Genomic DNA, 21,976 nt, shown 5'->3' on the forward strand with positions numbered 1-21,976 from the left:
TTAATTTAGAGGACAAGAATCCATGACAGACAGTAAACACCGTGTACATGATTTGTTCCCCTATCCCCCCTACCTTATGCCAACTTGCCCCTGATCCACCCTGCAGCATCACTGATGCCCTCTGCAAACTACAAACCATAATTATTGGCGACTGGGAAAGTCTGTATCTGTAATAGTTATTTATATACATGTATATGAAAAGTAGTACCACATGTATGCAATTCAATGAGTAAAGTCAATGTAGGCATCCAAACCTAAAGTTATAATAATGACAACAAGGTAGTGGAAAGGAATGGTATCAGGTTAAATAAAGGATATTTATCTACTAAAATAATGTGTGTATAACAAAACAGATCTTATCAATAATATAATGATGCCTTCTACATACAGCAAGTCAAATGAATAAGAGAAATAATAAGCCAACCAAGTTATATATTTCAAGGGGTGGGTGGATTTACAACCTCTCCATTCACTATTGAAATGAAAACCCTTCCTGATCTACATCTGGATAAATATGAAGCAAAGGGTTACCTTAATAAACAAACTCCTCTCAGTATTCACATTTGGACAATTAAAATTAAATTATAATCGGCCAAATCTACTCTATATTTATATTATATTTCATTCCACCTTATTTTATACATGCCATGCTATGTACCATACTTTAAAATTTTCAATTTTCTTCCAGTGTGTTGGAATGCAAATACAAAAGCAAATCTACTGTTCTACACTTTATTAGATCTAAGATCAAGATATCCAAGAAATTATTTTATGACAAATGAACACTAGTTTTGATAACTTCATTAATTTAGTTCCAAACTATTGACCAAACCCATATTTTAATGATACCTATAAATCAAGTGTATCATATCTGCTTTACCAGAACAGCATGACCAACAGTGTTCACTAATCAACTTGTTAGATTTAGATTACTGACATGGTGTCTTTTGTAAAGGAAACAAATTGTGATATGGGTCGCACAAGGTGTGGAATATATCCTTGACCATATAGTATCCCAAGTTTGAACTGACCACACTGAAATCAAATCACTTTCCATTTGAGATTCAATATTGGTCTTATCTCTAATATTTTCTTTCATTAAATTGTGACACATGACCTGAGCTTGCTGCTGAGTGCTGGGAGTTACAGAGACATACAGAGAAAAATGTCTATTGTTCCCCTTTGGTGTATGCACTAGAGCTGACTCTTTTTTCCCCCACTTTATGCCTTGCCAGAGATGGGGCGCAAATGGCGAGCACACACAGCAAACATTTCGAAGTTTGCTGCGTGTGCTGGGCATTTACGCCTCTTCTCTGGGCCTTGTCAGCCAGTCCCTCCTATTGAATGCCTGTGTGATCTACCCAGGTTGAGAGGTAGGGCTCGGCTATTTGGAGCCCATGCAGCACCTGCAATACAGCTTGCTCCCTCATTGGAGGCCATTTTGCCTTATCTATGCCTCGTTCGTCCTATGTAGGAAATCTGCCTTTTCTGCAGGGTCACCCTGGATTTTTCACCTTTTGCTGGACCCTATAGCTTTGCTGGCTTTAGAGCTCTGAGCACTTCACCCCTACTAACCATGGTTTCTCCCAGCCTGTATTCAGTATTGAATATGTTTGAACAAGGTATGAACTGTCTCCCAGGAGCATACAGTAGATTGACCTGAATGGGAAAGATGACTCCTGTGAACTTCACTGAATGTTCACAGTGGGGGCTGTGGGCATCCTGTAACACCACACTATTAAATCCTGCTTGACAGGTCTGTTGAGCCACACGTAACACTTGGGGCACACTTGAAGGGGAGAGAACAAGATGCCATGATAGTTCTTGTGGATCCCCTGTCTTTTTGCTGAAGGGCCCAGCTTTTGTCTTACCAGATGTCTGTCTTTGACCTTGTTGTGGGTACAGTGCCTGCTTAAAGCTGGATTTTAGTGTTAGGAGTGGGAGGAACGTAGGATTACCATAGTACACTCCCCACACACCCCCACCCAGCCAACGACTTTCTCCATCATTAGAATGCCATGGCATTTTAGGTCTGTTTGCAGTAAGACAATCAGGAGCATCTGAAAAGGTGGGTAGATACATTTACCCCATTGGTTAAGAAATGCCCAGGAGTCACCCCAACCCACTAGCTGGTGCCAGGGATAAACGTGGCACCTCCAGGCATCCACTTCAAAACACTTTATGGACCTGCAGAAGATGGGGAATTGGTATGCTTTCTGTGACTGGAGAGGAGCCTTGAGGACTGGACCTGCTCCCTCCTTTACCCAGAACTAAGAGTTGGACTTCAAAGGTCAGCTGGCCGACCTTAAGGTTTGCCACAGGGAGACAACCAGTAGGAAAAGGTCCTTCTTGGAAGTACATAGCTGATCCGGACTTCACCCTGCTGTTGGCCTCTGCCTGACTCCCTGTAAGTCTCTCATTGTCTCCTATAAGGTCCTTTTGGCTTTAGATGTTTCCTCCTGTGTTTTTTTTTTGCCACTTAAAGACCGTTTGGAAACGTTTGAAAACTTTTCCTTCTGATCAGTGGCACTTCAAATTAGACTAAGTTGCAAGGTAAAATCTTTGACCTGGGTGAATCTGGTTGGTGTAGCCGACCTCCTCTCCTTTGACAATCATGCCTAGTTCCCGGTCTACCATCACCATCGATTATCATTGGTGCTGTATGGTTTTTAGCCCTATTTTTACTCAAAACTTTGAAACTTCATATCTGGTTCCCCTAAATGGATTTTTTTTGTCATTTTGTTCATGAATTTGACTCTAAATTTCTATTTCGGTGTGGGATTTCCATTTTGTATTTTTATTATGTTACTGTTTTCTCACTGCATAAATACTTTACACACTTGCTAAATTAAGCCTGTCTGCTCTGTGCTGTAGTTACCAGAGGGGTGAGCTCAGGTTAATTTGGTGACTTTGAAGGTTCACCTGACAAGATTCGGGATTATTTCTTGAAGTGGCCAGTCGCCCACCCCAAAAATTAATCCAATTTCTCAATCCCACTTATCAGCCCTAGACTACCCGCATGCTAGCGCCAGAGTTGCAGCAGCCTGTGCTGGTTTTGTGTTACAGGTGAGCAAGCGTGAAGTTAAGACAAGTGCAGGTTGAGGGAAGGTGAGAAACATCAGACATTCGAACTGAACAGAGCAGATGAGTGTTCCATCACCAATTTTGGTTTATTTCTCCCTTCTGTGCCCGGCCCCATACCCCAGCATCAGTAGTCTTATGAACAAAGACCATACAAAGCAGGAAAAAAGCAACAGAGAGACAAGCCTACCTAGAGAGGGGGAACAGAACAAGATTACTAAAAGTTTTTGTTTTTCAAATAACTGTTAATCAAATAACTGTTAACATTCTCATTTCTTAAGCAAACACCAAATAAAAAGTTGTTTAAAAATGAGAACATGTAACTTCCTGTTGCTGCTTGCTCAACAGCACTCTAACAATATAGGAGCTCCTGCCAGGTGAAAGGTGTCACCAATTTCAGACAATCAAGTAAAAGCTAAGCAAATTATGGGCCCTTCGATGATTAGCTTAGAACAACAAACTTTAGCAGAATACATTTATGTGCACAGTGAAAACGTAATGCTGTGAAAAGGAACCCACGTTAAACACACAGAGTTGGAAATCACATACTCAATTTAGGATTAGATGGAGATGAAAGCACAGCTTTAACAGCAGTGCAAGTATTAGCACATCCCATGAAGCAGCACTGAGCCTAGTTTACAAACCTGGAGTTCTGCTATTCACCACAATGATTGTAATCAGTAAAGTCATATTAGCGGCTCCAATGGAGATTGCCCAACCAAAACAAAAGCATGCTGTTTGGGTAGCATGCATAAATGGCTGACACTAATAAAAATCTAAGATAAATACATTTAAGATCAAGCTAGGCAGTGCAAGAAGGAGGGCCAGCAACATGGCCCTCTCCCAAAACTTAATTCAGAATCCAAAAAAAAGTATCTATTGAAAAGCCTAAAATAGCAGACCTCTCTCCAAGCACCCAGACCCTTTCAGTGACAAATCATAAGACATTAGTTGTTGACTTCCTATACAATACCCATAGAATCCAAATTGGACAGGGTGAACAACCTACTACACTGGTCACAGAACAAAATGAAAAGATCCAGTGAAGAATGCTTGTTTGATCCACTTCTGGATAAAATTGTTCACGTAACAGAAGTAATGCTGTTGGTTATCCGGGATGTAAAGGAAAAAAAGGAAGTGGCCCTGAACAGGGCAAATAAATATAAAATAAGCAATGCGCATGGTGAAACACTCCGCCATACCCATCTTGAGACCAGCCACATTTTCATCCCTCAAAAGGAGACCCTCGCAACCAACGAGGAATTCAACCCTGACACAGGTGTTGGGAGATCCCTAAATCACAGTATCACAACCCTCAAAACCATAAAATCTGAATCCCATTAATTTGATACCTTTCATATGGTTTTGAAGTCCCTAAAAATGAGGTCAACATCTTGCCCAACCAGCAACATACATAAAGAAATTCCAACAAAGTAGCTTAAAAAGAGACATAGCTACTAAAATAAGCAGAGCAACCAAAACCCTTTGACCAGCAAAAATGAGACTCTTAATAGGGCAAATCCAGAAAATGACAAACCTTATTATAAAGGACCTTACTTAAACAAGCATTTGCAATGCAGTGGGTCTCGTGTTTGCTCGAGCTGTTAACGTTGTAAATTCCTAACTGGACTTTTCTTGCCACTTAAATTGAAAATGAAATGTAAAACAGTTGACATAAGCGAGATGATTCAAAGTGCCACGGTCGCCATGAGCGTGAAGGAGGGATGCAAAAGGAAAAAGAAGTTTGCTCGCAGTCAAACGTATCGGCAAAAGTGCAATTATCCATGTAACAGGGTTGATGTCCAAGGCGATAACCAAACTGTCCCAAGGTGGGACAAACGTAAAGCATTTACCAATGATAACGAAGGATTTTTGAGAGACAAGCCCACGAATGAGTTATAGTGATGGGCGTGCATTGAAAGTGGTTAAAAGCCCAAAGATAGTTTACAACAGGTCAGAGTGCTGGCACGTTTAACCTAAAAACTGAAGTATTACAGGCACGAACAGACCGCAAACGGTTCAGGTCTTTATGATGCAAAGAACGACTCTAAGCCACAGTGAGAAACAACACAAATCAATGTAGCTGAGGGTAAAACCAGATACACCCTATATCCAAAATATCGGGGGTGGCATTTTTTAAATAGGGGCAACACAATTAAATTAAACTGTGTAAATCTTTTCTACCACTCACATTGAATCCAAAGACATAGCGGTGATAGCCTTTGAACCTCCAAAACTGGGTGATCAAAACAAATTGATAGAGGTGGCATTTGCAAAGAGCGCAACTGGAAAATTGTTAGAAGAAAACAAAAAGCAATTCTCGTTATGGGGAATACGAATAACTTTGCCGCCCCCATCTGATACCCTCACATTTAAAATAAATAAAAATAAATACCAAGAGGATTCGCCACTGAAATGATCAGAACAAAAATTAAATATGTAATACGTTGGCGATACAGTGATATTTGATCCAACTCCCATTGGCCCTCAGAGAGCCTTAAACATATTGAACAAATACTGCAATAGGTTCATTTTAAAGATTAACATATACAAGGCTAAGATTGTTACGTGTGTGCGAAAAACGCTTAAAAGGTCACCAACAGCTAGACGGCATGAACATTGAGATTGCCAAAAACTAAAAATATTTAGGAGTATGGCTGAGGGAGCGTGGAGATCCCAGTACACAGATTGCCCCTTCAGAAACCCAGTACTGGTCCTCAATAACTCATTAATTTGTTTACTCAATAACTTTTCTTGCCCAAACATTGGTGCACTACTCCGAATAGTGGATTGCAATCTAATGCTGACTCGCACATGTGGGATGATAACCTATCGACAAATTAACAAAATGCTTAGAGACGGCGCGATATAGAATTTAAAGGTTGTTTTTCCATCTGCCTGATAGTACTTCACAAGTACCGATAACATTTGAGTTCATATGACCCAAACAGGCACATGTGCTCTGTGCCAGGCATGTGTCCTACGTTTGGAAATTGAGGTGGCCCTTCCTACCCAAATCCCTAAAAATAAAACACTGGTGTGAGAAACCGTATGGCTAGAACAAAAACTGTGAAGAGCACTTCATTATCGTCGGCTTTATATTATATAAAGTTTATGGAAGTATGGGAAAAGAGGTTGCCTACATCATAGGTATCCAAACTGGTAAAAAAAGCAAGCTAAATTGTTGCTCGTAGACGAAGACCTAGGCGATATTAGGACGAGAGCCCATGCATAGGTGTCCAAGTCCTGTGAGACACCAGTAGACAAGAATATTTGGATCAGCCACTGTCTCTAAAACAGAAGACTTAAAACGAATAGGATATGGGCTGATCTCCTTATGGATTGTCGCCAGGGCAGGCTAATTGGCAAACTGGATCACACATGTTGATAATGCAAAGTAGCCACAGAGTCTCCATTATATGTTCCTGTGGAAACCCACTTCCCACAGAGAAAACTGCTATTCAGACCAGTGCTTTTAAAATTACAAATACGTAATGCAACAAAGCAGTGGAGGAGTGTCTAAAATGTGAAAATCCCCAATTATCCGGATGCTTCTTAAAATTCATGTCCGTTGCTGTTAAAAAAAAAAAACCCTTTCCAAGGAATGACCAGTTATGGGACCTGGTTCACCCTATATGTCGTAGCAGTGAGGCACTGTTATGCAGGATTCCGTGCAGACCAAGAACGAAAACGTAGGCTCAAAAAAGCCACTTGATGGCATATTTTATTGAACTACTAAACCATTTTAAAAATGTTAAACATCTCTTCCTCTCCACCTTTCCTTTAACCGATTATGCTGCTATTTTTCTTGAAACTGAAGAGGCTGACCTCGACTGCAAAGGCATTAATTAATTCTACAATAAAATTGATTTTCAATACCTGTTACGTCACACTGATTTTTTTTTTGCACTCATTAAGATATTGTAAATAGAATAAGCCTTTTGAGGTTGTGAATCTGTCTTGAATAACACATAAACACCATGGCCCCAATTCCAGGACGCCATTCTGGGTGGCTTGCACTGCAGATACCGGTTGGAATATCTGCATGGAATGCTTACATTTATGAGTTAAACCCCATTGAATGGTGATAACTGTTTGTAACACAGACATTCACTTGCTCTCTGTAGGTGCTAAGTGTCAGAGGGCTCCTGGAGGTAGGATGCAGTGTGAAGAGGAATATTTTGCCTGGGGTTGGAGCTTTACATGGCTTTGCTGAGGGGGTGGGGGTGGCTGGGTAAAGGAATGTTTCTAGTCGTAGTCAATCACAGAAATTTGCAAAGTGCAACCTGCCTGATATATGGCCATAATAGGTATGCTGTTTTGCCCCCCACACTACCTACGAGTACAATTTGTGATGCAAGCTATTAGTACATAAATAGCATTGAAGATTGTATATCCATTCGCAAATCCGTCTGCATGTCAATTGTACATTATTCATTTGCGAATGAAAATAGTACATAAGGGCTCTAGATGCTGAAGCACAAGGTTAGCAAGGCTTACTCAGAATCAGAGTAGGGAGTAACTGAGGAATGGACCTAGATGGTACAGTAGTAGACCAATGAGGCAGAGTAGGAGCTCACCAAGAATGCACAGCAGTCACCAAAAGGAAATCACCAAAAGGAAGTGTTGGTGAATACCTGGAGAGGTACTCCTGTCAGAAGTACTAAAACACTTGGGAGTTAAAGCGGCCGGTACCCATCTGTATGATGGGTGATTCGACTTCCTCCTCAGGTGAAAGAGGTACAGAGGGGCATAGTTTCAGGCCCTCGGCCATTACCAGGACCCAACAGTCCACAGGAAGGCACCCATAACCTCTTCCTTGATGCTCTGGCTTCCCTGGGGATAAGGGTTAAGTACACGGCAGAGACCAATCAGTTAAAATCGTGAGGAAGTTTGTAGTTACTCCAGTGCTAATTATTGGGCCTGCCTCACTAAAGCAAAATAAGTCACTGCACTAGCTACACCTGTGATGTATTGTCAGGAACAGCTCTAATTATGTTGCGACATGCCCCTTGTTCTAAATAAGCCCTGCCTCTTAACCTCTTCCTACCACCTATTCTGGCCATTCCTTTCACTACCAGACCCTAACTCCACTAGTGCCAACCTTCTTATTATATAGCTCCCTACACTTTCTACCTCCTCACTAGTTTCAACCTCTGCACCACTCCCTACTTCTTCCGCACTTAGCAATGGTCCACCACCTTTCACCCCACATCCTAACCAACAACTTCTTGCTTATACCTCCTAGTCCCTTCACTAGTTTCTACATAATTGAACATACATATATTTCTCTGTTCAGGTAAATGAGAGAGTGCTGAACCGACTGCACCAGGTTGAGAAGATCACACGGAAGATGAAACACGAGAGAAGGTACTCCCTGTTTATACTTTTAAATTGCACTTGTTTCTGGGTGTCAAATGTCCCTCCTGCACTATGCCCAGAAGGGCAAGCACACTCCACATGGTATCTAATTTGAAAATCCAGATCTTGTCTGGGGAAAATACTGGTAAGTATGTTTAGAACATTGAATGTTGAAGGCACTGAAGTAGCAAGTGGATAATGTACACCCTGACACAATATTCCGTTGTACCCTGTATCTCCCCATTTAAACCAGAACATTTTGTTTTCAGTGCATGGGATGTCCGATAGTGTAGTAACTGTTTCACCAGAGGCTACACTATGACCTTATAGCCTACCTTAGAGGGTTGTACCTTGCCATTAAAGGCCTGCTCAAGCGTTCTAGGTCTGTGCCCCTCTAACTTGGGGCAGGGCACATGGAGATTGGTGTAACCATGGACTGCAGACTGTCCTAGTATACCTGCATCTTGTAGTTCCGCTATTGTTAACTACAAGAGAATATGTTAAATGAGCTTATTCAGATACGGATCACTTTCCAAAAAATTAACCAGTATTTATGACACCTCAAGCCCTTGTTAAATTTAAGCATACTACATTTGCATTAAAGCTTAAGCATAGTCTAGATTCAGATACATTATATATGAAATACCAAATCAACTCATTCATTTTATCATCTGGGTGACTAGATTATTTGTTTTAATGTGTTTCCTTTATGGCTGTCCTCTGTGGAAATACGGATGGTATACAGCCTTTTACAGCGATGACTTAACCACGCATGACATTTAACACACAGTTTTTACCATGTAGATAAGGTAAGTAGGTACAGGATGTAGGTGTTTACCTTTACCAGGCATCCTCTACCCCCCATGAAAGTATTTACATTTATTAAATAACATAATTCTTAATGTGGTCCAGACAGGTAACAAGTTGAGGCTTGTTTATAAGTATAAAAGTAAAAGGAGGTAAAGGTAAGTTTAGGGGTGGTTAGAGGCAAAGTGAGGTGTGTGTGTGTGTGTGTGTGTGTGTATATATATATATATATATATATATATACACGTATTTCTTCACATATCCAACATGGTGGCACGGCACAGTCAAGAATGCAGAGTGATCATAGATTTATTGAGTGAATGTCAACATTTGGAAAAAAGTGCAAACAATAATAAAAAAATGAAACCGCCAACGGGTTTCGGATACATGAGATATATATATATATATATATCCTATGACTTGCCCGACAATTCTGAAGGTAGTCTTGGCACTCGATGAGGTTTGATTGCAGTGGTTATTCTGCAGAGGAGTTTGTCAACACATTTTTTGCACTCACACGTGCCTTTGTCACGGCATCGATATCAAGCGAAATCCCCATGTAAACACACCTTTACCTGTGAGTTCGTTTACATAAACATAAGCAACACTCTGCCCAAAAATAGCTCCATCTTTAAATGTCCCAAACCTACAGAAAATATATACCATAGTTGTCATAAAACATGCCCCCTTGTCAATTAATCATTGCTGGTACAAAGTTTATTCAATCTTCTCATCATACTTGCACTAAATACTTAACAGACAGTGAAAAGCACAACGGGTGCTGTTGCACCCGATGCACCGCAACATTGCCACCGACTCTGTGGCATCAATGTTGTAGGCTTTTGCATAGGCAGTAACCCGGCCGTGGGAGTTTGTCAGGCAGGCTTTTCCTCCCGCCAAACTCATAATCGGGGCATAAGTCTTACAATTCTAAGTTGATTACCTTGTGTTCGACTGAAGCCTCCCAGGGTGTGCTAAAGAACAACTAGAGTGTTAACAGTCTTACTTATTACAAAAGTGTGCAACACCTGAAGCCACCTTGATTGATTCAAACCGATAAAACATTTAATTTAGAAAGCAGCAACATGAGGGGTTTCATTTTGTCATAGAAATTATGGTTAGTTCTGTAGAAAGGAAATTAGGACATGTTTTAAGTGAGTTCTCAAATATCTTCCTCTTCTATTTAATTAAAACATTCTGATGTAGACTGAAACATATACTTTCAACACCAGCAGCAGACTGCCAGTTAACTCCCTGGTGATCAGCAGTTTACTACAGTGTTCTAACAAGCAAAGAGTGCTGAATTCTGAATTTATGCCAAAAGTGTGGCACATTTGATGCCCATCTTAATGGACTCGAAGTGGTAAACTGAAAGCATTTTCCACTGAGGATAGTGCGGTAAATGAGGAGATTAGGGAGCTTAATAACAAATAAGTCTCCCAAAGATGGCTACCAGAGAAAAAAGAGCCCAAATATCACCCAAATGTAGCCCAAGTATAGCCTAATGACAGAAGTGTGCAAAACACTTATTTATTTTATTTTTTGCAGTTTTATATAGCGCAGACTTGACCCAAGTGGACCATGGAGGGCAGGCAGTATGGGCAGTGGAAGCACAACACACCATGGAGGGCAACAGTGAAACTATAATGGTACACACACAGACAATGAAGGGAAGATGGAAGGGGGCGAGGGGCAGCATGCTGACTACACAGGGCAGGTGGGAGGGGCTGTGGCATCACAGACGGCCAAGCATGGAAAGCAGGAGGATTAGTGGCAGCATAATGGCCATGGTGGGCAAGAGGGAGGGGCAAGTGGATGCACAAAGGGCCATAGAGAACAGAAGGGAAGGGAAGGGAAGGGTAGGGGCTGGCCACGGATTGGAGAGAGCAGGGAAAGGAGCTTCACAACAGACCACGCTGAGTAGTCAGGAGGAGCAGTTGCAACCTAACAGAGCATGGAGGGCAGAAGGCAGTGGCAGTAAAATGGACCACAGAGGGCAGGAGGGAGGGGATAGATAGGGGCATGGAACTGGCACAGACAGGGTGAAGGTGACTGGGACAGGCACGGTCCACTGACCATGCTAGGCAGGCAGGAGGGGCAGTGGCAGCTCAACAGAACACTCAGAGTAGATAGGAGGGGCAGCAGCAGGGAAATGGAACATGGTGGGCAAAAAGACAGAGTAGGGGCAAGCACACAGACATCGGGGGGCAGGGTGAAGCAGGATAGTGTAGCAAGCTAACTGGTCAAGGCAGGCGGAAAGGGCAGTGGCAGAACAATGGCCACACAGGGTTGTAATGAGGGAGCAGGGGCAAGGACTTGGACAATGAAAGTCAAGGAGGGGGCAGGAGCAGCAAGCTTGGGTGGGGGCAGTACAATACCAGGTCAGGCTCTGCATCCAACCCCTCGTTTCCCCTCCGTGCATTGTGATGGGCATTTTGCTTAACATTAAAAATACTCTACAAATTCTCTGAAAAAAAACAAAGGTTACAGGGACATTATAGTTGGGAAATAGAATTAAAAAAACTTTAGAAATTCACTAAAAAAACAAGGTTACAAGGACATTACAGTTAGATTCAGATTTTAGACGCACAAAACCATAGAAGTTCATCTTTTATAGTTTTTTCAGGTAACTATAACTCATACCCTGAGGTAAGTATAACTTGCACCCTAGCCATGCACTGCTAATTACCCCACAAATTACAGCACTCTTGACATCTTTGATAACATCATTGATAATATCACTGTAATATTAGCAGTAACATTTTTGACGAAAAAACTGTGCATGGCAGGGGCATAAGTTATAGTTATAGGGCACGAGTTATAGTTACTTGAGGTAACTAACTATAACTGGTGAATTTCTATGGTTTTGTACGTTTAACATGTGAGCCTAACTAGAACATCCCTGTAACCTTTGTTTTTTAGGTAAATATATATATATATATATATATATACATACATACATACCACACACCTATACCTACTGGCGGTAGGTAGTTATAGTTAGATCTGTTTCTTAATAGACTGAGTATTTTTTTGGTTTGCTAATACCTTTCGCGCCGCTTGATAAATCTTCACAAAAATGTTTGAAAAAAAAAAAAGTTCATCCACCTCAGCTCCTTCCTCGAACGTTTTGGGGTGATCTTTCAAGAGGGGCCAAGAAAAAAAGGGTGTCCCAAAACGTAAAATCTCCATGCATTTTCCATAGACTTCTTTATGACAGGTTTTATCAAAAACTGCTAAAAGGAATTACACAAAATTTGACGGGAAGCTATATCCTGGTTCACAGATTGTGATTTCAGAAGTTAAGGGTACAAAATAATTGTATATTTTGGCAGTTGGGCTCCCGAGAGTCCTGCAAGCTCCTGTGAGACCACAAAATCAAAAATGGAACCGTGTGATTGGTCGAGAGGTCAGTTTTTCCCATTAATTAGCCTGTGCACTCTTTTGAGTCCTGTAATCGCTCAAATTGGCTGGCTGTTGCAATGTAAGAAATTAAATGGTGGGCATTACTGTTTAGTGTGGAAAAATTGGCAGTGTTGTGGAATTTAAGTAAAAAAGCTATATAGAGGGGCAGCAGAAGGGCATGCTGTCCACCTAGATTCAGAGAGGAGGATCTTAATGGATAACCACTGTGAATATTATAAATGTATAACGTTTTTAACACATTTTTACAATTTTGTGGGACTCTCCCAGGATCGTTAATAGTGGAATGGAGTATGTTGGTTCTTCATAAACTCTACTAGTAGAAATACATATTGTGGTACTTGATATTGAGAAGAAGTGTGTAAGAGATAAGTACTGTGACGAGTAGAAAGTTAATTTTTTAAAAACATTTTTTGTAAATGTTAGGATTTGCAGGATTGTGAAAAGTAGAAAGGGAGTAGGTGATCTTTGAATACACTTGTATGCATACTTGCTACTGTAGGAAGGAATATTACTGGTTATGGTGTTTATCATAGACTACTATTTACATCCATCTGCCCTAGTAAGAGTTGAGTAGAGTACAGTCTCTTCCCACACCCTACTATGCAAACCCATTATCAAAGAGAAAGGTGTTAGCAGTGAGGAGAGTCCCTGTCCACTCTCTGTTGCACACACCACACACCTAACACCTATCATCTGAGAGAGATGTCAGCAGAGAGGTCAATCTCCCTCAGCACACCCTAATATGTATACCCATCATCTGAGAGAGATGTGACAGGCAGGCTTGTTATTCCCCACACACTGCTTTGCACACCTGTCGTCTGAGAGAGGGGTCTGAAAGGAGAGGCCAGTCCCTCCCCAAAACCTACTATGGACAGCCGTCATCTGAGAGAGAGGTGTCAGTGTGTGTCAGTGGAGAGGACAGTCTGGGAAAAAAAAAAAGATTGCTGGTGACGTGTTTTGTTTTACTGCTGACTGAGCTAAAATACACACACACTGAAAATAATCTCTGGAATTCACCTCTTAGTCTGAAGAAGACATTTATTAATTAACTCTGCAAGGCTCGTAAAGGAATGTCAGAACAACCGAAAGTGCACGTTTAAAATGTGCGCAACAATCTTCAGTCTATAAACAGCAAATATATACATGCAAAGATACAGATACCTATACACAATGCAAAGCAAATAATTAGTAAAAATCCATCACCGGGGCCACAGTTGGCGCTTCATCTTTCTCTCAGTAGCTTCAAGATCGGCCATGGAAGAGAAAGAGAGATCTACCCTCAGGGCAAGTCAGGCATTTGACGTCTTAATCCTGACCGAATCTAAATCCCCAACTGTCAATCCTTGGATTTCTTAAATACCTTAAACAAGCCAGAGATGAGATTTCTAGACCCCCCCCCTCCTGTTATTCAGAGCTACTTCAGGTCAGCTTTGAAAGGAACACGTTGGAACTGGCCAGGTTCCCAAGGTGTCTCTCCCAAAACTAAACCGTTCCCTGCCGTACCATAAACATCATCCTGGTACATCTTTTTCTTGCTGACTTTTTCTTTCTTCCATTTTATGTCCTAGTCCTTGATGAGAAAGAACACACAGAATAAAAACATGAACAAGAAAACACGTTGCATAACATGTTGTGCACGGAAAAATGCTTGCACCTTTAACATGGAGGTGAAGCTAACGCTAAGCTGAACACAAAATAGAGTCTGTCACATGTGAGCACTGAGGTGACAGTAGACAGCTAAGCCAAGTGCAAAGCTGTGCAACATAGAGACGGTGGTCAAAATACAGTTATCATTACAACATGTCCCAATATCAGAGTTACAATAAGTGAGCAAATAAACAGATAAATATTTAATAGATATTGCTTAATCCTCACATGCATGTTACAAAGATTTTGCAAACTTTCAACTGTATCCAGTTTTTAAATAATGTCTGAGCACAACACATATAGTCATTCTATCATACGTAAATTCACAAAAATAATAGTTTCTTAGAAATAACCTTTTAAATTCACTGAAAAACACAAATGTCAAAGTAACGTTATAGGTAGAGGTAATAAAAATATATTTAAAAAATAAATCACTGAAAATAAACAAACAAGCAAAGGTTAAAGTAATGTTATGATTAGGTGAATTTCTCAGTGACAATGTTAACGTTCTGAACTAAAAAATACAGAAATTCAGCTGTTACAGTTAGTAACACTAACTATAACTTGCGCCCCAGCTATACACTGCTAATAACCTCACATATGACAAAAATCATGACATGATTTATGATATAATTTATCACATCACTGATGACATCTCAAATAACATCACTGATGATATCATCCAAGCTTCACTTTCACACATATTGTTCTATAAATTAGCATGACTTTAGAGGCCTGACAGTAAGTACAAAATAGCTCAGGAGAAAATCACTTATTACTACTGCCACCGCAGATACAGCTCAGTTAAGTTCTGAAAACAAGCATTAGATGCAACACTGAGCCTATAGAATACTCTTAACAGGTAGCATAGATTAATCCATCAAACATTTATAGAGGGTGGCAAATCACCTGTGAGTATCTTGAGGCTCTGGAGCTGTATGCTGCTGTGTGGAGGAATGATCATTCGAACATCCAGGTCTTTAGTTCTCTTCTGAATCGCTGGAGTGACGGTAAGGTCCTGAGGTGCTGTGGGAGGTTGTTCCAAGCTTTGGCTGCCAGGTGTGAGGAGGAGTATCCTCCGCCATTGGCTCAACGGATCTGTGGGGTGTCTGCGAGGGAGAGGGAATGTGATTGGAGGTGTCTGATAAGTTGATGGAAGGTCAGGTGTTTGTTGATGTATGCTGGTCCTTCGTTTTGCAGGGCCTTGTAAGTGTGGTTCAGCATCTTGAACTGACATCTCTTCTGAATCGGGATGGGGTGTGATGTCAGTCCTTTGAGGGAGGTCGAGTACTAGTCTTGCTGCTGGGTTCTGTATTGTCTGAAGTCTTTTCAGGAGCCGTGCTGTGATTCCTACAAGGAACATGTTTCCGTAGTCCAGTCCTATATTGAGAAGTAAAGATAATATGAATAGAAAAGTGGGTACTGTAAACAGTAATCACTCTATTGAGAGTGTTAACTCTGTATTTGAAATAGTGAAAATCTCATCATAAATACATTAGAGTACTAAAATAAACTACTAAGAATAGGGTACACTCTGTGCAACAGTTGTAAAAACAAATGCTAACAAATAGGCTAAAGAACAAACTACCTGCATTCTTTATACTCTAAAACTTTACATATAGCTAATATTTTCTAGCACAACTAGCACACATACATATCCTAGTACCTGGTGCACACAGTCTTTTATGTTACGTATTCATTTTCAGTCTGACAAGATTTCCTCTAATAACTCAAGGCTGCTTACAAAAGTTAGTATCTGCTACATTAGAATTTTTCTCCTGTTGGAAAATGTTTACGAAGAACAAAAAAACCTCTGTGCAGCATAATGAATACAAGTCAAATGCCACTTGCACACAGAGTTACTCTCAAAAGCAAACATTTATAACATGTTCAATTCCTCTACACAGCCATAGTGCATTAGGAGCATATGGGTTTTTTAAACACTTATACCCATTAGCTCGACCCAAGCTGATCAAAATTATATAGAAAAATAGTACGAAAGTTAACCGCCACAGTGTAAACTTCAGCAAAGTAGCACAGTCCTTTGAGGATGTCATCGGTAATGTAATAGAACATGTCATGAGTAATATCATATGTGAGTTCCTAAACAGTGCATGGCCATCTAGACTCATTGCTAATAAACCTTCTTTTTTTTTTTTTAGTAGTTTAGTTTATTAGTTACTTAAAATTATAAACAGCAATCATAAAATCTTACATTCATGTACAGTACAAAAAATGTGTGAAATTAGACATGCACTTTCAGCAATCATGAAATCGTACTCTTGTCTAAAGACTGCAAAATTGAACAATATAAGATCAGTGAGCCATGCCTATTTCAGCCTGGCTAAACACATTGCAATTGTGCGAACATGGGAAGCAAATCATGCAGTAATTGTAACCTGCAACTACCCTAGGGCAGTAGGGTCATAGCATACTCCAAAAACAAAAACATAAATGAGACTGACTGAAGGTAAACAGCCCGAAATGGTCGGGATAGGGAACAGTTTTCCTTGTGCGCTTCCCCTAGCAACCCATCCATTTCAGTAGTTTACAGCAACATTGGAATAGGGGTTTGTGATTCTCTTATTCTTCACATAGCAGCCCATGGTAAAAAATGAAAGCCGTCTGGAGTCCCATTTACAAATGCCCTACTCTAAACTATAGGTAATGCTTTTATCTGGTTGTCAAAAATTACTAAAAACTGCACCAGCGGAATGTTCAACATAAGATTTTGCGGGTTTAGGGCCTCGATAGCCACTGACCTGCAGGTTCTTACTCCCAAGGCTAAAAACTCTTTGTGCATCAAGGCCCTTCGATGTACTAGTAGCTTAGGACATAAAGTATGTGCATGAAAGTTTCATTCTCCTGATGGCACAGGTGGCACGATTTGCCCTCTGATTGCCCCTTCTTCTGCCATTTGGGTGTAAAATCTAAATGTAGAAGGAGAGCAGATCACATTTTCATGAGTTCCTTCTTGATGGTCAGAGAAAATGCTTCCTCGATGTAAGGTTCTTCTTTGCAGATTTCATACTAATTTATCACCAGCCACCCATGTGCTTGTTTTGCTAATAACGTTTTATCCTCCAGGTGGCTTTTCTGCTGGATGCATTTGTTTAAGGTTTTCTTAAAGATTAAACCTCTTATGTTCAGTTGCCATAAGTCTAAAGGACAAAGACTATCTATACTGTTCTGTAGGTACTTTGCAAAATGACTTCCCCCCCCTTTGAAGGTTAATTTCCACTCAGGCAAGATGAGCTAGTGTATCTTTGGTAGCGATCCTTAAACGATGACAGTATCTAACAAAAGCCCCTTGTCTGGCTAGTGATTGTTTTGCCAGGGAGAACTCAAGTCTTACTTTGTGAAGGGGAGGTGGACTTTGCTAACTTAAACACCCGTTTATATATTGGTAATATGAGCTTCTCCAGGATGGCGGTGTCCTCCCCTACCATTATCCCCCCTCCATAAGATATGGTACGGATCAATTTTGATTTTATCACCATGATCAATGCTTTTAGATTATGCACCCACAGGTTTTTCCTTCAATTAGAGTTGGCAAAGTTTAGTGCGTCTGTTTTCGCTGTGATGGCCCTTTTTGTGCGGCAAAGGACTCCCTAGAATCCAGTTTGAACCCTAAATACATGTATGTTGCTGTTTCATCGATGGTCAACCCATTGAGATGCCATTTCCATGTCTGGCAATCTGGCGATTTAAGGTATGACTTTGGTCTTTTTTAGATTGATTTCCAGCTGGTTGTTGGCCAAGGACTCTGCAAGCCTGTTAATCAGTCTTTGTAGACCTACTCAGGTGTTGCTTAACAATAACAGATCATTAGCTTATAGAATGTTACACAACTGTTGGCTGCCAAGGCTTGATGCGTGTGACACCACTTCAACAAGGAACAGAAGTCAATCTGAGATGAACAAATTGAACAGAAGTGGTGCTCAGGGATGTGGAATTCCTATCGCCCGACGCCCGGGACATCTTGTTTGGGGTCAAGGGCAACAAGTTTTTATGTTTACTTTGTCCTTGGGACAAGTAGGCCCAACCCCCTGCAGCACAAACCCTTTGGCTGCCTGTTTACAGAGAGTTGAACTCTCTGCAGTTGAGGTAATGTGTTTCCAAAAGATAATGCTGTTCGAACTTGTATTTATGGTTCATTATTTGAAAGCCTTCATTATTAGGGTGCGTGCTGTAAAGAAATGTTTTAAGGTCACACTTCACTACTGACGTTGGTTCCAGTACAAAAAAAAAAAAAACGTGTACACACATGTTTGAAAAGTTTAGACTAAGAGGCTAAGTATAATGCTCCCAGAATGCTCTCTGATTATATGCAAATGAAGTGTCATTTAGTAAAATGTGTTGATGCATGCTAGTATTTCCCAAAAATATTTCTAATGGAAAATCAGTGTAACCATTTTCAACACGATTATGGGAAGCATGAAAATAAACAAACACTGACAAAGCCAACTGATCTGACATACTTTTATACGTCTTTTAGTTTCATCAATGCGTGTCTTGTTTTGACATGGCTTTTGTAACACTTTATTGTTGTGGGAGCTACCAGGCCCTCAACATTGTAACAAACATTGGCAAACCCCCCCCAAAAAGTTTTTGAACTCTTAAAGCACACGTTGCCACCAGCGGCATAACAAAGGCCCCGCAGCCGCCCTCCAGGGGGCCCCGTCAGCACAGCACCTGCCCTGAGTGAGTGTGGAGAGGGGGCTCCTCCATGTTCTTTGCAAAGGGGCACCCTCCAGTTTCGTTACGTCACTGATTGCCACTGTAGTTCCTGACACTGAACAAAACTACTTTGTGTGGCAATATGCTCCTTGTGGAAGAGCAGAATGCGATCACTCACAGTAAAGCCAGCCGAAAGAGAGAGAAATAGAAGTTTAATAAAAACAAAATGTCTTTGTTAACACCAGACCTAATTAGGGACCAAGACCCACATGTAGGTAGCTTTTTGCATGTCGCAAACAGCGACTTTCGCTGTTTGCGACGTGCAAAAAGCACATTGCGATGCACAAACCCAGTTTTGCGATTCAGTAACCTGGTTACCGAATCACAAAACGGGTTTGCGACTCGCAATTAGTAAGGGGTGTTCCCTTCCTAATTGCAACTCGCAGTGCAATGTAGGATTGTTTTGTGACCGCGGGCGCAAACCAATCGCAGTTTGCACCCATTTCAAATGGGTGGTAACACTTTCGCAAAAGGGAAGGGATCCCCATGGGACCCCTTCCCCATTGTGAATGTCACTGTAAACACTTTTTCAGAGCAGGCAGTGGTCCTGCGGACCGCTGCCTGCTCTGAAAAAATGAAACGAAAACGTTTCATTTTTCGTTTTTGTTATGCATCTCGTTTTCCTTTAAGGAAAACTGGCTGCATTACAAAAAAAAAAAAACTGCTTTATTGAAAAGCAGTCACAGACATGGTGGTCTGCTGTCTCCAGCAGGCCACCATTCGTGAGGGGGACGCAAATTGCGACCCACCTCATGATTATTCATGATGTGGGCATTTGCGAAGCCCTTGCGAATCACAGATGGTGTCAAGGACACCATCCTACATTCGGATTTGCGACTTGCAATTTGCAGGTCACAAATCTGAACCTACCTACTTGTGGCCCCAAATTCTTAAAGAAAGTCACAAAAGTGCACCCATGGTATATGTCGTACCCCTATAAAATATTTGTGAACTGTATTTTAGCGTGGGTAAATACGATGTGTAGATTTGCTCATGTGAAAATCTATTGAGCATTTGCAAGTTCATTTTCCCTCCAGCCACTTTCTTCCCAACCCTGGAAGTAGTTCTAATTCTGCCATTGTCAGGAGTAAATGTCCAACCTTTCTTATTATGGGAAAATATTAGAGAGAAGCTGGTAAAAATCTTTAAAACATGCAGGTTAGTAGGTTTGCAGACTCAAAGGCATTCCAGCCCTGGAACTATTGCTTACTGCTTCCTCCAGCCCCAGTATGCAGATCTGCAGAAAGGTGGCAAAATAAGGAAATTGCTACAGTAGGGATTGAAACTCCAAGTATTCAAGCCCTACTGTGGTAGTAGCCCTGGCATAATCAGAGAGGCTATTAATTGCTGCCATAATTTGTCGCCACACTACATGGCACCAAAGGGACAAGTAGATCTTTTTACAGGACAAGTAGATTTGAGAAGCAACCTGTCCCCTGGACAAGTAGATATTTTAATAAATTCCACACCCCTGGGTGCTAATACACATCCCTGCTTTAGCTCTAGGGATGTGCTGACTTCTCTGGACAGACTCTGGCCCTCCCCTACCTTGATTTTCACCCAGGTTCTAAATATAGTAGCTGAATTGCCCTCAAAAGCTTTGACAGGATACCTCAATGTTGTAACTTTTCCCAGAGCTGATCACGGGGGATGCAGTCGAAGTCTGCCTTTAAGTCCACGAAGCACATGAAAAGTGGTGTGCGGGTATCACTCACCCTTTTTATGATGAGGCCCACAGCCATCAAGTTGAAAAGAATACCTTGCTTTTTAGTGAACCCCAATTGTTTCTTTGGCAGCCTTCTGGCCTCCATCGCCCACTCCAAAAGATCATGCATGAATAGACCATATGTGGGGTAATGTTTCCTGCCATGTAGTTCTGAAAAAGCTATAATTACCTACTGGAAGGGGTGGCTTAGGTGCTCCCTCGTGTGAGGGCTACTTCCAGGCAGCACAACTGCAATGGGTCACCAGGTGGTTGCCAAACCATAATCTGGAGGAAACATACCTCAACTCCCAGCCCTTCACAGCTGCTTACGTCTGTAGTCTTCTGCTCCCACACGCTCCATACCTGTGCAGGTGGCCCTTAGATGTCTCACTAGAGCGCAATTCCTCACTTGTCATGTCTCCCCATTTGCTTGAGGATTCCCCCTGACAGGCCTTCCATGCTATCCTGGAATATAGTCAGCCACAGAACTGCGCAGCTGGCATGATCGGTCCTTGACTACAGCCGGGGACTTTTTTTGCAGAAGACAACCTGCTTTCATTTGAGCAACTTCAGACAGACTGCAATCTCCAACAGGGGCAGTTCCTTAATTGCCATTTACTACATAACAGCTGCCTGGCCTATGGTCTACACGAGATGAAGAACCCACATGCGGTTCTCCAGACACTCCTCACCATGGGTGATGATCGACATTTCATCACATGGCTATGCAAGGCACTTTGTTACCACACTGAGATTTCCCTGGGACCCTTGCGCACAAAATGACAGGCGGACATGGGGAGGGCATTAAAAAACACTGAATGGGACCAAGCCCTTGCCGTCCCTCAAATGGTTTTGAGGAATGCCAGATTCAAAAATATACAATTTCACACCTTTCATCGGGCATATTTAACCCCTACACAACTCAACGGCTATTTCCCCATGGAGGACCTGCGTTGTTCCTGCTGCCAGTCGGGAGACAAAAACCTTCGTCACATGCTGTGGTCCTGTCCCACCCTTAACCCTTACTGGAAAGATATACACACTGCACTTTGCAGGGTCACGGAGCTCCTGGACATATCTGCGTGGGAGGTATGTGCTATCGTCATCTTTAAGCACAAAAAGAAGCACTCGCCACGCTCGCTAGCTAGACTGGCCCTCCTATTTGCCAAAAGGACATTCAATCTACATTGGAAATCCCAGACTGCTCCA

At 41.5% G+C, this 21,976-nt stretch overlaps 1 protein-coding gene across 2 annotated transcripts in view; it reads left to right on the top strand.

Annotated features, from left to right (window-relative positions):
• TFPT (TCF3 fusion partner) overlaps nucleotides 1–21,976 on the top strand; it is a 139,167-nt gene that overhangs the window by 71,271 nt on the left and 45,920 nt on the right. For both annotated transcript variants that reach the window (XM_069200737.1, XM_069200739.1), the window contains one exon: nucleotides 8,381–8,451. In XM_069200737.1, the coding sequence (XP_069056838.1) occupies nucleotides 8,381–8,451 (71 nt within the window). The remainder of the gene's footprint in view (nucleotides 1–8,380; nucleotides 8,452–21,976) is intronic.

The sequence above is a fragment of the Pleurodeles waltl genome, chromosome 7 (assembly GCF_031143425.1).
Source record: "Pleurodeles waltl isolate 20211129_DDA chromosome 7, aPleWal1.hap1.20221129, whole genome shotgun sequence".
NCBI classification, from domain to species: domain Eukaryota; kingdom Metazoa; phylum Chordata; class Amphibia; order Caudata; family Salamandridae; genus Pleurodeles; species Pleurodeles waltl.